The 16,863-nt window shown below is 35.4% G+C and overlaps 1 protein-coding gene and 1 long non-coding RNA gene across 2 annotated transcripts in view; one reads left to right on the top strand and one right to left on the bottom strand.

The window, feature by feature from the left end:
* The window catches only part of LOC142600924 (uncharacterized), a 782,912-nt gene that overhangs the window by 717,591 nt on the left and 48,458 nt on the right, over positions 1 to 16,863 (top strand). The gene's annotated exons all lie outside the window — the stretch shown is intronic.
* CSMD1 (CUB and Sushi multiple domains 1) overlaps positions 1 to 16,863 on the bottom strand; it is a 1,232,729-nt gene that overhangs the window by 293,017 nt on the left and 922,849 nt on the right. The window contains exons 15-17 of the mRNA XM_075747278.1: positions 15,401 to 15,595; positions 11,062 to 11,200; positions 6,459 to 6,646 (exon numbers count right to left, since the gene is read on the bottom strand). Coding sequence (XP_075603393.1) covers positions 6,459 to 6,646; positions 11,062 to 11,200; positions 15,401 to 15,595 — 522 coding nt within the window. The remainder of the gene's footprint in view (positions 1 to 6,458; positions 6,647 to 11,061; positions 11,201 to 15,400; positions 15,596 to 16,863) is intronic.

The raw sequence follows: 16,863 nt of genomic DNA on the forward strand, positions 1-16,863 counted from the left end.
ATAACATAGTCAAATTTAGGAGAGCACTTGGGTGCGTATTATTTTTGTTAACGAGCAATGGAAATCATTTAGAATGGCAGAACTAGCATGTCAACTCTGTCCTGCTCATTGGTGACAGGGAGCACAGGCATTTTAGCAGAGTTCTAGACTGAACTCCAGGGATAGCTGCAATTCTTACCTGCTAGGCACACGAGACTGTTATCATGCCTTCCCTCCTGCCTTCCAAGTCATCCCCTTTCTAGACTAAACAAGCACAGACCTTTCAATGACTCCATATGTGTCATGTTTTCCACGTTAACAACCTCCTACTTCTTTTAAACCAGGTCCCAAACTGAACACAGTTTTCTCTTTGGTCATAAAATGAAGTGAAATAAATATTTTGCAAGTCCTAGATAAAATAGTCCTGTAAACAAAAATTGTGTTTCCTGTAAATTTTTTTATTATTATTATTAACTACAACAGCCAGAAGACTTTTTGCATTACTAGTACATTTTTCTCTAGATTATGTTCTGTGTTAAAAACATATCCTTTTCTATTATATTTCTATTTTGTATTTGTGCATGTCATTTCTCCTTCCCCATTTATGGTTAGCATGTTTCTTTACAGAATTTTATATATTTTATTTCTTCAGTTCATCTAGCTTGTTTTGAATTCTAACCCTCTCCATCATAGTGCTTGCTATAATTGTAGGTTGGAATCATCCTCAGAATTTGTAAGTGTTCTTCTTATATTATCATCCAAACTGTTAATAAAAATATCAAATAGTTTTGAATCTAGGCCAGTTCACAACAAGATCCCTTCAAATTTGAGTTAGACAATGAACTACTGTGGTGGGTTGACCCTGGCTGGATGCTGGCTGCTCTTTGCATAAAAGTTTTTAAAATTGTTCACAGCATCAGAGAAGCACGTAATGGTTCAGGTTGGAAGGAACCTCTGGAGGTCATCTGGTCATATCTCCCTGTTCAAGCAGAGTCACCTAGAGCTGGTTGCACAGGACATTGGATGCATTTTTAGTATGCAGATTGGATGCATTTTTAGTAGGGAGATTCCACAGCCTCTCTGGGTTTTTCCCAGTGCTTGCTGAAGTGCTTGTTGTGCCTGTAATAATTTAATCTAGACCAAATTTCTATATTTTCTCTGGAAGACTTCTAAAAGCCTCATAAATGTCAACATAGAGCTGTTTCCTTCCCTTTGCATTCCTAAATCTACAAAACCAGTTAACTTGTCAAGAAAGAAATTTCATTAGCTTGACATATCTGGTCTTATCAGATACAAATAATTTGTTCCTTATCATCTTGTTTATCAGCTTGAAACTAGTATCTTTAAAGTGTGAAGATAAAACTAATGTCTTTGATCCTTCTGGTCCTCATCTTTTTCTTCCCGCCCCCCGCCCCCCCTTTCTCTGAAAGGTGTATGGCCTTCTGCAATTATTTGAAACTTCCCTACAGTTTTGAATTTTCAGACATAATTTTCAGTGCAGTGAAGACTGCTTCTGCTTTGCCTTTAAGGGTAGCACAGGGAATTTCAACAGTCCCTGATGAATAAAATATATATCTATTATATCAACATTGTGTAGTACCCTCTTCCTATATTGTGTACTCTTACCTTGTGAATGTTCACTTAATTGTGTTAAGTACATGGTCAAAATTAAGCTTTTCTGTAAATGTTTAGTCTTTCCTGTGACATTTGATGTTTGCTCAAATTCTTATTAAGTGGTGACTTTTTTTTCCCCCTCTTATTTTTAATATATTTATAGATTTTTTTTTTGTTACTATCTTTCTGTCTCTTGCTTCTGTAATAAATATGTACTTTGTATTTTCTGATTTTATCCTAAGACATCTGTGTTATTCTTTGATGGCCATTTATAGCAATGTTTGACTACATCCAACATTTACATGATTAACTTTTTGTTTACACATCATTAAAAGGAATTTTTAAATAACTACAGAAATTCATGGTGATTTTTTCTTTCTCTCCAAAAAAATACCATTTGCTGTTGGGCCTTAATATCATCTCTTTTATAAATGACTTTCAGAATTCATTCTTAAGAACATTTACCTATCAATTTCTCACACTTGGTGAAGTTTAGATTTCTGAAAACGATTGACTTGATCACAATTGTGTTGCCTCATTCTTTCATTTCTTAAGAATCATAAAATTTTCTATTTATTTCATGGACACTTTCACAAAATTCGCCTTTCTTATGCAGACTGTCTATTGGTTCTTCAAATCAGTCAGAGTAAAATCAACTGCTGAAACAAAAAGTTCTTCCCCAACATTCCAAAAAAATTTTTTCAGTGAGTGTGTCCTGCCAGTGAAAAATTGACAAATCTTTTCTTCACATCCAGACTATTCACAAGGATTATTTTTCCTTCAAATGAAAAAGTGTAAGGGAGTTTTTTGTTTCTATGTTATCCTTGCTAGAACTGATTGTGGGCTGTCTGAATGATCTTGACACTTTAAGTCCATGAAGATTGCATATTTGTGGATTTAAAAAGTTATTTTCCAAACCCTAATCTAAATAAATACCTAATTTTACACATGATGAATGAAGTATTACCTTTATCTTATTTATTATAGATAACATTTCATTAAAGGAAAATCACAACACTAATTTTACTAGATTTTTTAAATGACATAAAAGGAAAGTTTTTACAAAGGTGAGTGATCCTTGGCTTTAAACATTTTTTCCTGACTATGTAAAAGAATTGTAATGCTTATCAAATGCATACTGATGTACATGGTAATATGGGAAGATTACTGTCTCAATGCATAAGTAAGATGTTTGTTCCATTTTTCAGATAAATTTTAGTATAGAAGGAAATGTTAGTCCCTAAATAAACACAGACTGTAAAATTATTTGGATTTAAGAAATAATTGTTCAATTTTCTTTGAAAATTATCGTGTTTTCTTGTTTAAGGAAAGATACATTTCAAAAATACTTTAATAAAACGTGGCTTTACATTAATGGAATCTGTGGATAAAGGTATTTCTATCTGGTTTGGTTTAAGAAAAAGACTCAGATTTCAAAATCTACCTCACAGAATGAGGAGCTGCAAAAAAAACCCCAAACCCACATAACTAGGGAAGATGAGAGATCAGGGAGATGTAAGTGAGGCATGAGGCAAGGTGGTGAAAAGAATATAGATGAATTATTCTTGATAACATCATTGACTATTTTATCAGTAGTTTTACTTAAAGAATATTATGGGCACTTTACTAATTTTTTAGATGTATAAGAGTTGACCTACATTGTCGTGCATTAGCTATGTTAGAAGTGTCGTCAAAAAGCTGAATTACAGACATTTAAGGCAGGGAATTAACAAATTGCCTTCACATCTGAAGTACCTTTAAGGGGTCACATTTTTATTAAAGTTGTATTACAGGCATATTTTAGCTTAATAGATTATTACTGCCATCTCAGTAGCAACTCAGTATAGCTTATATTGAGCTTTTTCTTTTAAGCAAGATTAAGATCCTTCTGCTTCACAGTTCCATGATTTAATTTATCTTCAAAGTTATGACTATAATTGGAAGATTTTTAGGATATTTCCAAATAAGATAGTTATTTGAATTTCCAAAGAAAATATTCAGAAATTTTTCTTAAAACTTACAATTGACTGCCTTTCCTTCTACAAGTGGAAGAAATGTACAACAAATAGAAGTTCTGTTGTGATATCTTTAACATCACCAACTTCCATAGTTAAGCCTGCAAGGGCAATCAAAATATAATTTGGGTCTCCTCTGTTTCTGACAGATGACTCAGCATCTCCATAGGGTTTTTCCACCCAGTTTTGTTCTTTGAAAACACTGACTTAATCTGCTTAGTACTTCTATGTTACTGGTTATTATAACTACCTTCCCTCTGGCACATGCACATTTGTCAATATAGAGGTAAGGATCAAGGAACAATGTATGTCTGATACCCACTACAGAAATGTTTCAGGAGCTCCCAGTGCTGATTAGCAGGAGAAGACAGGCTCTGTGACAAATTCCAGTTGCATTACATGAACATTTACAACACAATACAACATGGAGACGATTTTTGTTCTGTGAGAAACCTAGTGTGAGAAGAAACCAATTCAAACAGTGAGGCTGTGACTGACTTAAGGAGCCTTGTGGAGCAAATGCACTGACATAGGCATGAAGTGTTTAGCAAGCTTTCTCTGTACAACTTGTGCTGTGAATATGGACATACCCATCCAGTTGGTGAGAGATAAAAGGTCTCTGTTTATATTGTATTTTTTTTCTACAGTGTGGACATTCAGGGCTAGGTTCAATTTCAGTTTATGATGTTTCCAGTGATGTGTCTACAGGCTTGTTTGGTCTTTAAGCTCCTTTCATAGTCAAAAGAGATTGGATCATCCCAGTCAGGGCAAACTAGGGAGCAGTTTATTCAGCAAAGTTAGAAGGAGAGAAATTTTCTTGTCTCGATACATGTTTCTAGTGCTATCCTATCATAACCAGGATGTCTCCATGGAACTGGTAGACATGGCAAAGGACTTGTGAAAGATCCAAATCAATAGTGCAGTACTTGGCAACTCGTTGGCATAATACCTAAAGTAATTCTTACTCTCCATGCTTATGCAATCAAATATAGCCCCTGGATTCTACTTCAGAGTTTACTGAATTGCTTCATGGACTCTATTGATTGCATTAACTAGACCTCCGTTGCCCAAAATGTAAGCTTCAGGCTCTCAACACTTCCATGTTGACACAAATGTATATGTTTAATCTGCCAGCTGAATATCATTCACAATGACACAAAAGCATAAGAGAAATAGCAGTCACTGTCTCTAACTAAGAAAGCATGTTAAGCTTTTTGTTAATACCTCTTGAAATTCAATTTTCAGATAACTATTTAATCAGAAATGTAATTCACAGAAAAATAAACAACCTCACCCTTGAACTGAGAACTTCAAATCATTTACTCTTTCTTAATTTGTTTTCATCTTCTTACTCATTTCTAAGCAAAAAAATAATACAAGCCACCCTTTTAAATGTTACTTCTACAGAAAGAGAAAGATGCTTTATTCAGGGAGTCAATCTGCTCAGAAATAGCCTGCAAAAGAAAATTTTTAGCTTTTATTATGAATTTTATAATTGGAACTTTATTAGAGTTTTTTCATAGAAAAGGCTTTCTTAATATTTTGTGCATGGGAATTATATGTAAAAGAAGATGAAGATAATTTATTAGCCTTTTGTCATCTTTACTTGTTGAAGATGTAATCAAATTTCAAGGTTTAAAGTGCACTAATCAAATCTAATTCTGATATTTTATCAGACTACCAAGAGAAATAGCACTGAAAAACTAGTGTCATGTGTGTCTGAGATGATAGTAAATTTTTCAACAAAGATAAAAAGTGAATATACGAATATTGTTCTAAATAATTTCATAATTAAACTTTCCTCTTTAAGAATGTGTAGCACATATTTTATTACTAACTGTTTTAATTTTTAACAGAACAAAAGACATCTACCTGACAGGGGGCTTAAAATATAAACACAAAATTATAAATATTTAAGGACTGTATTACAAAATGTAACAGCAACATTTAGATCCAATACAGTCAGGGAAAATCAGCATCTGCACATAATTCATGCAGAAACCTACCTACTGTTCCTTGGCTTTACATGATTTAGCAGCCTTGCAGCTTACCATACTATCATCTGTTCAGCCATTACCACCACGCCTGAGCCAAAGGTAAAAGAAGCTATGCAGAATTTTCAAGTTATGATGTAGCTATGAAATATAAGTTTAGGCACTTATTCCAGAAGCAATATGACAGCAAATTTACTGGTTAGTTTCCAGATAAGACCAATTGATAAAAGCAATGTTATTTGTTTAGCACAACCACACTAAACACAAGCTTTCTTTATTCAGTACCTAAGTAAATGGCTATACTATCATATACAAAGATCAGTATGACTTCAGAAAGTTTAATATGTGTCATTTTATATATATAATTTTAAAGAAAATGCTATTATGATTCTATAGTTCACATGGAGATATTAATTTGCATTTATTTGCATTTTTTAATCATTGTGGATAAGTCCCAATTCTGCTCAGTACTGCAAAAGTGTATTAAAACCAGAGGAAAAAAGAGAGAGAAAGAAAAAGTGAGAGAGAAGGGAAAAAACCCCAAACCAAACCAAAAAAAAAAAAAAAAAAAAAAAGGACAATATATTTTTTACCCATAAGGGCAAGTTTCTAAAATTACTCTCCATTTGATTAAACACTTAGGTCCATAAACATTCTGAATAACATACAAGAACTCATTTCCAAAATGAATCAATAGTTTCAGAGTTATCTGTCAGCACAGCATAGAGAAAACATAATTTGTTCTTATACAAATATAATTACTGAAGTTTATTTGTTCACATTTGTTTGCCAATTTTCAAATTTAATGTTATTTTCAAAATCAAATAAAAATCTATCAGAGAAATATCAGACTTACTTTCATAGTGAATTAGGAAACCAACACTGGAACGACTGTTGTCCGTAGTGAACAGCAGATACATGTGATTTCCAGTACTGATAAGGAACTGAGGTGCTTGCGTTCCATGGTATTCTCCAATTAATGGTGATGAGTTAGCTGGCCCATCTCTGACTTCCAAAGTATCATAATTAACTTCAGTCTGAAATCTAAAAAGGAATATGTAAGTCAGCTGGTAGGTAGAGAAATGATGTTATTTTCTTTAACTGCTAGCAATGCAACCCATGTGTAACTGATCAAGTATATCATATGTATAAAATTTCACATATCTACGGATCCATTGGTATATTACTGAGGATAACAACTAAGGAAGGTTTTACACATCTTTTTGCTTGCTTTGTTGTGTCTGGTATCATATAAAATTCATAAGGGAAGTCATATACTTCAGATCAACCATATGACTGGGCTTCAGAAAGACATTTAGTGGGGAATCTGGGTACAAAAATGCAAATTGTCTCAAAGAAAACTGAAGATCTAAGAAATTTCTTGCCCTGAGGGTAAGTAATAGTTGGACATCCTAGCAACATCTTCAAAAATATTTCAAGATTTGATCTCGATAATTTCATTATTTGATATTTGACAAAAGGTGTTTTACATATTCAACTGTTTAATTTTTTAGCCAAAGATTCTTTTCTAACATAGTTTGTTACTTTACTATTAAATAATTATTTTTGTCCTATGAAGTAAAGCAATGCAAAAATGCTAAACAAATCTAGCCCTCATTTAGAAGTTTGTTTCAGCTATAATAAGCAGAATTCCTTAGTTTATCTCAATGTGTCAAAGAAACAGATAATATAGACAAGAATGGAAGAAGAGAAGGAGACTAATGAGATAGTTGATTTACAAGAACAAATAACTTTAAAATCAACAGCAGAGTCAAAGTCTGTGCCAGTCACAAAAACACATCACAATTCTCCAGTTCATAAAGGATGTCTATGTGTGCAGTCATCCACTACTAGTTGTTCTTAAGTCAAACAGCTCAAATCTGTTCTTTCTGCAGATGAAACTTTGACTGGCATTTTTCACATCAGATGCTTTTCAAGAGAGTGGTTATATCAGATACTCTTGCAAACTGCAGCATCTAAACCATGAACACATCAATTTTCATGTCAACAAAGTTTGTGCTATTACATAGATATCTACACTGGTCTAAATATATTTGCCTGCAAACCCAATATTCTTATTTTCATAAGATGTTTATCTTTCAGAAATGCATATGTTCTGAGATTTTTCTCTTCTTTTCCCATAAGGATTACTAGTTCAACTTCCGAGAGCAACAAACTCTGTCCCTATGCAATACACCACTTCTTTGAAAAAAGTGAATGCCCTTAAGCTGTCTTGCCAATATGGGACACATTTAGTGGATCTGGAGATAAGAAACTGTGTTCTTGTAATTAAAGAAAACTGAAAATTATCCAATATTCAGAAAAGGGGAAATATATGGGACATTTCTTCAAAGTGTAAATAAACTGTATACTTTGTTAGGTAATGATGACAGAATGAACAGGCCATTATATTTTACAGATCAGTCAGCATTGGTCATGTAAAATCATCTTCACAGACACATCAGAATCAGTAACAGCAAGTTCCAATTTAGCAAGTGTTTAGTAGTCTCTATAGTTCTTCTCTCATGATTGCCTGAAAACAAAAGCATATTCAGAAATCGGAAAGTATTTGCTTAACTATCAGAGCTAATGGCTGCTTGGAAACCGACTTACGCCCTTCATATCGTTCCTTCTTCTTCACACAGAAAACTCTCTAAATTTATGGCGCTTTCAACCTAGCTACCTACTCTATTTGGATATGTTCGCTAAAGTCCAGATGATTGCCTTTACTGCTATCTATCCACTCTGACAGTGGAATACAGGGCTAGCAGGCTTGCTAAGCATTTTTAGGACCAGTTTCTGGCAGTGAAGCCAGCTAGCATGGAATGGCCTATATCCATACTATTAAATACATCCTTTAGCCTCTCAAACAGGGAGATATTATCCAAATTTCCTATTATGAATGGTTGCTTGCCCACGCTAACTCCTGACCATGCTTGATAATTATCTGGGAGAATGCTAGTTGGCAAGCTGAAGAAGTATGTTAGAGACTATTTCAACAATTTAACTGCACAAACACATGAGTTCTTGTGTCTGGGAAGGTTCTCTGGTTCTGTTTAATTTACCAAAATAGACAGTCACAGAGGACATCACTAAAGTACTTGACAGATTTTCAGTACTTTACCATAATTTCAGAGATTATACATTGATTTACCCTGCAGCGGAATGAGGAAAACAGACAGATACCCTAGGCTGGTTTAAATACTTTATTTGTACTCATAATGAATGGACCCAAGATCAATAATTCAATAGTTCAATTATTTTGACAGTTATGTTTGTGAGTGAAACCAATTAGGATTAAAGTGCTCTCAGCCAGCAACTGCAGTTTTCTTAGCAGGGCGGTATTACAACAATGGGTTGCAAACTGTTGCTGGAGACAGAAAACTTAAAATAACTCCTACAGGAATTGCTACCCATTACGATGATCTTTATTCCAAGTAGGCTCTTGCTCATCTCAATTTATTTCTAGTCCACTTGTCTGTTTTGGGGGCAGTGATTTTTTTAGGTTTGTGTTTGGTTTGCAATCTTTGCACTATCACTGAAATGATAAATAAAGATAATTCATTATTGGAAGTTCTGCATCCCTGGTAAAAGTACTTGAGTTGCTTTTTGTTTTTTAATTTTATTTTAACTTTTATTAGCAGACTTATGTTAGTGAAAGGTAGAACATTCTTTAAATGTTCACAGAGAATTTTAAAAAGACTTTAGTAATGCTATGTTATACTATTTTTCATATACAGTTAGGTAGGTTTTGAATAAGGAGACTTGTTTTATATACTATCCAATGAGCTTTCATCAATATTCGAAGTACCAAAAATCTTCCAGTCAGCAGTTATCATTCTAGCCCTTTTCCTTATGGCTAAAATCAATTAGAATTTACGTTTTTGTTACCTTTCCAGGCATTAGTCATGATCTGAAATGCAAAATGTTTCAATGTAAAATGTTCACTCAGTCATTTGCCACTATTTCTGGAAAGTCTCAATGTACTCTGGTAAGGCACATTTGTCTAGCAACATTAAAGCTTCATTAGCTCAAGAGCGAGATAATTTATATCATGAATACCACATTTGTGCAAAGTTTCATTCTGGCAGCTGTATCTGTGATGGCAAGTCATACAGCAAAGTATAAAAGACTTGGTGCCATGACTACTTCCCTGGGGAGCCTGTTCCAGTGACTGACCACCCTCTCAGTGAAGAACCTTTTCCTAATGTCCAGTCTGAACTTCCCCTGACACAGCTTCATTTCATTTCCTCGTGTCCTGTTGCTGGTCACCAGAGAGAGCAGATCAGCACCTCCTCCTCCACTGCCCCCCTTGAGGAGGTTGTAGACTACAACGTGGTCACCCCTCAGCCTTCTCTTCTCCAAGCTGAATAAATCAAGTGACCTCAGCTGCTCCTTGTAAGTCTTGCCCTTTCACCATCCTGCTCGCCCTCCTCTGAACACACTCTAATAGTTTGATGTCCTTCTTATATTGAGGTGCCCAAAAGCGCACAGTACTTGAGGTGGGGCCACATCAGTGCGGTGCAGAGTGGGACAATCACCTCCCTCAACCAGCTAGCTATGCTGTGCTTGATGCATCCCAGGACATGGTTGGCCCTTTTGGCTGCCAGGGCATACTGTTGAATCATATCCAACTTGCCATCAACCTCCAGATCTCTTTCTGGGGGGCTGTCTCCAGTCTCTTGTCCCCCAGTTTGTACATATACCCAGGATTACCCCATCCCAGGTGCAGAATCCAGCACTTGCTTTTGTTAAATTTCATCCATTTGGTGATTGCCAAGCTCTCTAGTCTAGCCAGCTCTCTCTTTAAGGCCTTTCTACCACAGCTCCTCCTAGTTTAGTATCATCAGCAAACTTACTTAAAGTCCATTCGATTCCTGCATCCAGATCATTTATAAAAACATTGAAGAGCACTGGGTCTAAAATTGAGCCTTGTGGAATCCCACTGGTGACTGGCTGCCAGCCTGATGTAACTCCATTTACTGTGACTCTTCGAGTCTGTCCGAATTGCTCACCCAACATATTATGGACTTGTCTAGCTATACAATGTATGTTGCATCAGAAAAAAATCCTAATGGGTAAAAAAAATAATCTATCCAACACACAATACTCAGAACTTTTTTCACCAATCTTTTTTTCCCTAGGAAAATTATGGTCTCTTATAGCAAGACATGGTCATTATCAGGGACAATATATAGTTGTACCTGAATACAAAAGTAGTCAGAAGTCCAAAAGATATGGCTATTTATGTGCAAGGAAATGCAAATTGTTTCAAACATAAATAAAAACAATATAAATACAGCTTTAAACTTTAATTTTCTGCTTAAGGAATAGTATTATGAGTGTTGCATCGCAAATTTCTTTCTGGTTTGGGTTCTTAAAGAATATTTTTCTTCTTCAATATTAAAACTAACATTTGTGCTTATATATTACTAGTTGTTTGACTTTATGATTCTCACCTGTCAAAAGTGATCTTAATGGAATGTCCGGGTCTTGCTTCAATCACCCATTCACAATTAAGCGAGTCTTTATAATATCCTGGCCACCCTGGTGGTAAGATAACACCACTTGATGCTGTCAAATGTCCACCACATGGTGCTGAAAGAAAAAAGCATGTAAACTTAGATCATACCTAGTATTTCTAATACAATATTGTATATTCAATGAACTTACAAAAAATTGAATTAAAAACATAGAAAAATGTTTCATAAATAACACAACTAAATTTTCTATATTATTTTATGAGCAGTTTGTTTTCTTCAGAATCCTAAGTCCTGCAATGTATCTTATCATAGCTTAGTACTCTATACATATCTTAATACACAGAACATGGCACATGATTCTGCCAGCTTTCCTTCTGTTGAAAAACACATTATCTAATTCAAAAATAATCTATCATCATTTTTTAGCTCTGGTATGATTCCACATTTGTGTGGAAATATCAGACAAATTGTTCCGAGTAATTTATAGTTAATAATTTTCATTGTATTGTGCCATCTAATACCTTTTAATAATCATTCATTTCAGTGGAACTGATTGTTGAAAATATTCCATTGAACCACAGAACAATTGAAGTTGGAAGGGACTTCTGGAAATCATCTAGCCCATCCCCTGCTCATTACAGTAGATTGCATAGGACCATATCCAGTGAGGATCATGCCCTCCCTCCAAAGGCAACACTCCATAGACTCTCTGAGCAATCTGTTTCAGTGTTCAATCACTCTCACAGTGAAAGTTTTTTCTTAGGTTTCAGCAGAATTTCTTGTATTTCAGTTTGTGTCCATTTCCTCTTGTCCTGTCACTTGGACACTACTGAGAAGAGTCTGGCTCCATCTTCTTCACACTGTCCCATCAGGTATTTATACACATTGATAACATCCCTCCTGAGCCCTGAGCCTTTTCTTCTCCAGCCTAGACAACTCCAGATCTCCAAACTCTTCTTGTATGACAGATGCTTCAAGTCCTTAATCATCTTTGTGACCCTTCACTGGACTTACTGCAGTATGTCCACATCTCGCTTGTACTGAGGATCCCAGGACTGCACACAGCACTCCCAATGTAGCCTCACCAATGCTGAATAGAGGGAAAGAACCTGTCGTTTCCTTTCAGCCCAATTCTCCAGCCTGTCAAGGTCCCTCTGAACAGCAGCACAAGCACATGGTGTATCAGCCACTCCTCCAGTTTTACATCATCTGCAGGCTTGCTCAGAGTGCACTCTGTCCCAGCATTCGGATCATTACTGAAGATTTTAAACAGTATTGGACCTGTTATTGACCCCTGGAGTATACCACTACGGATTAGCCCCCAGTTGGACTTTGTGCCACTGACTACAACCCTATGAGCACAGCAGTTCAGTTAGCTGTCAGTCCACCTCACTGCTCGCTCCCCTAGCCTATACTTCATCAGTTTGTCAATGAGAATCTTACATGATACAGTGTCAAACACCTTAGTAAAACTGAGATAAGAAATATCCATTACTCTCCCCTCATCCATCAGGCCAGTCACCTCATCGCAGAAGGCTATCAGGTTGGTCAGGCATGATTTCCCCTTCATAAATCCACGCTGACCATTCCCAATCGCCATCTTGTTTTTCATTGTTTGCAAACGGTTTCCAGGAATATTGCTGTATCACTTTTCTGAGTGATCAAGGTGAGACCTGTAGTTCCTCGGATCCTCCTTCTTTCCTTTGTTGAAGACAGGAATTTGCTTTCTTCCTGTCATCAGAAACCTCCCTAGATTAAATGACCTTCCCAAGACAATTGGCCTCGCAATGTCATTGGCCCGCTTCCTCAGCATTGTTGGGTGCATTCCATCAGGCCCATTCCTGTATGCCACATTTGTTTAAATGTTCTCTAACTTGATCCTCCTCTATAAAAGGGAAAAAAGTACTGGAAGAGGGCTATGAAAGTAACAGGGCTAGACAGGGAGCATTTTTCAAAGCAGGATCAGAGGACTTTGGTGCAGGATTAAATAACAGCAGAAATGACTGAATAAATTTTGGGAAATATGAGTCCCTTAAAAAATTAAACTGTCATAGCACAGGGCTTTGGGATGTTATATTTTACCAAAGGCTATGGAACAGTCTAAAACAGGAAGGCTTTCAAGGTCAGGTAAATTTATCTTCTTATCACTTGTATTACCCTGAAGTAGTCAGTGGTATCATTATCAGCAAATTCCATATTGCAGTGCAGGATATCTTGTCACTTTTCTTCTGTTTCTCTAAGTAGTGACAAGCAAACTTATTATGCCATATGGAAATAAATAGTAACATGAATTTGTGAGTAGTAAATTAATATTCCTAGTTTTGATTCAATATTTTTAACAACAAAAAAAATTGAACTCAGAGAGGTTATTTGATTTAATTCATGACTTGTACTTGTCTCTGGCAAGTTGTTCCAGATTTAAGAAAGTAGGATAAAAAAGCAACCCACAAAACACAAAATATACACACTGAATTGTCTCTGGGGCAAAATGATTGGCCAGGAAAACGGCACTTACATTACATGTGGATAGTTAATGAAGAATGAAATGTATTCCATGGTGGGTTTTTTAAAAATAAACTTTGTTATATTAAAACTGAGAACAACCAGAAGACTGTTGATCCTCACGTGACTGTAAAACATTACCTACTTTACGTATTTCAGTTGTTGCTTATAGATATTGTTAAGTATACAAAGACCCAGAGCAGAGCAACAACAAAAAACAACAGTTGCTCAGAAATCTCAGACAACTAAAGCAAACTAAATTATCTCTAAACTATCTAGCAAGGATGCTTGGTCCATACTGTCATCCAAACCCAGAAACTCCTACAATTATCAACTAGAAATTCATATCAGAAAGGAACACATCCTGAATTTAACTTAAAAGAACTATACTTCCTTTTGTACCAAAACAAATAATAGGCAAAATCAAAAAAAAAAAAAAGTCTAATAGTTCAATCCTTTCCTCATTAAAAACTAGGTAAATATCCTGCAAGGTTCAAAGAAAGGAAAACTGAGTGGTACTTATGTATTTTCTTAAATATTTATTTCTGTATTTGTTTTCTCTATAATTTTTTTCTCAAAGTGCTCATCTTGGGTCCTTTGGCTGTGTGTTTGTGGAAATAAAATTATGCAAAGATTACATTGAATACTTTATCAATTGTGTATAGAGTTTCAAAATGAAAAAAACATCTTTTGATGAAGAACCTGGCCCTACTGCCAGCTTTAGAGTGGTAGGCAAAAAACCTGCTTCACTGTCTAACTCATTACATGGCTTAATCAGGATAAGAAATCCTTCTAGTACCTGCTAGGTTCACACACACTACTTCTAGCAGGCTATTAACATGTTTTTTCCAGTATCTCTAAATTTTCTTAGGAATGCATGGTCTTATGAGAACTGAGTTCTCAAATTGCACAAATAACAAAAGCCATAAATAGGTATGATCCAGAGCCTTAAGTTAATGCAATGACATTAATTTTGTAATAGAGGTGTGAGATTTACACCAGTTAGAAGGTTTGGATTAGTTTCTTCAAAAAGGTATAATTTAATCGAGTGTCTGACTATATATCTATTGTTTACTAAATTATATACAATTTTTTGAACACTGCTTTTAGCAGACACACTCTAGTTGTTTATTAAATATATTCATATGTCTTGCCTTAGAACCCATCACTATTAAGCTTCAAGGAATCAGCCTACTTTTTCTTTTTTTTTCTCACAGTATTTCATACTAAAGAGAAATTTAATCCTAAGTATAGCTCACCTTAGTTTGTTTATTCACCTAGGCAAGAACAAGAAAACAAATCTGGATTTTTTTTTTAAATAATGAATATTAAACATGGCTCTGATTTTCACTATGTTTCTCAAGAAAAAATGTACTGCAGTTTAATATGTTATATACGGAAATTCAGGTATACTTTCATTCTGAGAAAATTAAAAGTGCAAATTTTGAAAAAGGACTTTTAAATAGAAACTTTACTTCCCTTTTCTATGTGGTACATAATTACATTTTTCGGTATGCTACAGCCAAATCTGTTATAACAGCTATAACTCTCAACCAAGTAATGATGGTGACAATCAGAACTAGAAAAGAATAAAAACCAGATTTTTAGAATGCTAATTTATTCCAAGAATATAAAAGCAAGCTATCTTGTTTCTATTATTGTTCTCTCATTTGACTGGAAGAGTGTTAAAATAAGACAAATGAATAACTTCAGCTAAAGCAGTCTTATTTATGTGTGAAATGTAAAAAGTAAGCTAAATTTAAATAGTTTCATTATTCAAACTGTAGGTGCAAAGTAAAGATTGTGCTCTTACCTTCACAACGTGGGACAGTAGAGCTCCATACTACGTTTCCATCTTGCATAATACATGTTATGGATTCAGAGCCTTGGGTCTTCACAAAACCATCATCACAGTGAAAGGAAACAGAACTTCCCAGAAGGAATCTGTCTCCAAAACGCTTCCCATTTATAGGAATGCCTGGATCATGGCACTCATTCTGACCAAAGGCTGATAAAAACATCATCATCATCATCACCATCATCATCATAACAACAACAGCAGTAATGACAAGAAGACCAATAATAATAATAGTGATAATAATAAAACCAGCAACAACCCCTCTAAACTTCTTTCTTTTTTTTTTTTTTTCTTTTTTTTCTGGAAGGGGAATAACCTTTGAAAAGTAATAAGAATACAATATAATTGAAAGTATAGAAAACAATAAAAAGTCAGCAATAAATCCAATGACATTCACACAGATGCAACATAGTTCAAATTCTGAAGCTTTTTAGTTATTTGTGGCTTAGATATACAAGAACACTTTGCTTAAATTTCCCTCTGGACAAAATCCAGCTGTTTGCCTCTAACATGAGAAGTGTGGCAACACAGGGTGGAACTCACAGGGACCCACACCTCCATGTGCACGTGTGACCTCATGGGGGGGTGTTCTCACCAGTATGCGGATGAGTGAGTTGCAGAGAGCAGCAGTCTGTGTGCATGTAAAGCTAGGGGACCTCTGTGTCATTCAGGAGGTGTGTGCAAGTAAGCGAACCCGCTTCAAGGAAAAGGGCTGAGTGCTTGTAACTCATACGTCCTGTGAGGGGAGGTGTGTGTGTAAATCTTGACAGAGCAGGATGAGAATGTATTAGGGTGGAAAGGTATTTACAAATTTACATGCGTTAAGATAAACCAGGCAGCAGAAGGAGACACCAAGTGTGATCATGACACCAAACCTGTCAGAGGTCAAGGAGTGTCTGAACAATGATAGTTTACTTTTAGGTAGTCCTGCAAGGAGCAGGGAGTTGGACTAGATGATCCTTATGGGTCTCTTCCAACTCAAGATATTCTATAATTCTGTGATTCTATGATTCTAAGATTTTGTAAGTGTCTAACATTGTGGTTTATCTGTTGAATTGCTGATATTGATCCTGAATCTACGGTTCACTGATTGCCAGTTATGTTTCATTAATAAATCAACAAACTACTTTGATGATGAGTTCTCTTCATCAACACATACTTCTCCCTGCAACACATAGGAGGTCCAGAAGTAGTAGCACTTTGGCTGAACTCATACTAAGCATTTCCTATGAACACGAAGGATTCATAAATTAGGGACACTCTTTTTTGTCATTTCAGTTTCCCACTATGGAGAAATACATGCTCTTAGATAATTCTAGCACATAAGGCATGCATCCAGCTCAGTGGTAAGACCTACTCTAATAAGAAGTGTGGTGGAAAGTTCTTTTGCATAATACCTAGGTGATCAGGACTTTCAG

The sequence above is a fragment of the Balearica regulorum genome, chromosome 3, assembly GCF_011004875.1.
Source record: "Balearica regulorum gibbericeps isolate bBalReg1 chromosome 3, bBalReg1.pri, whole genome shotgun sequence".
Lineage (NCBI taxonomy): Eukaryota > Metazoa > Chordata > Aves > Gruiformes > Gruidae > Balearica > Balearica regulorum.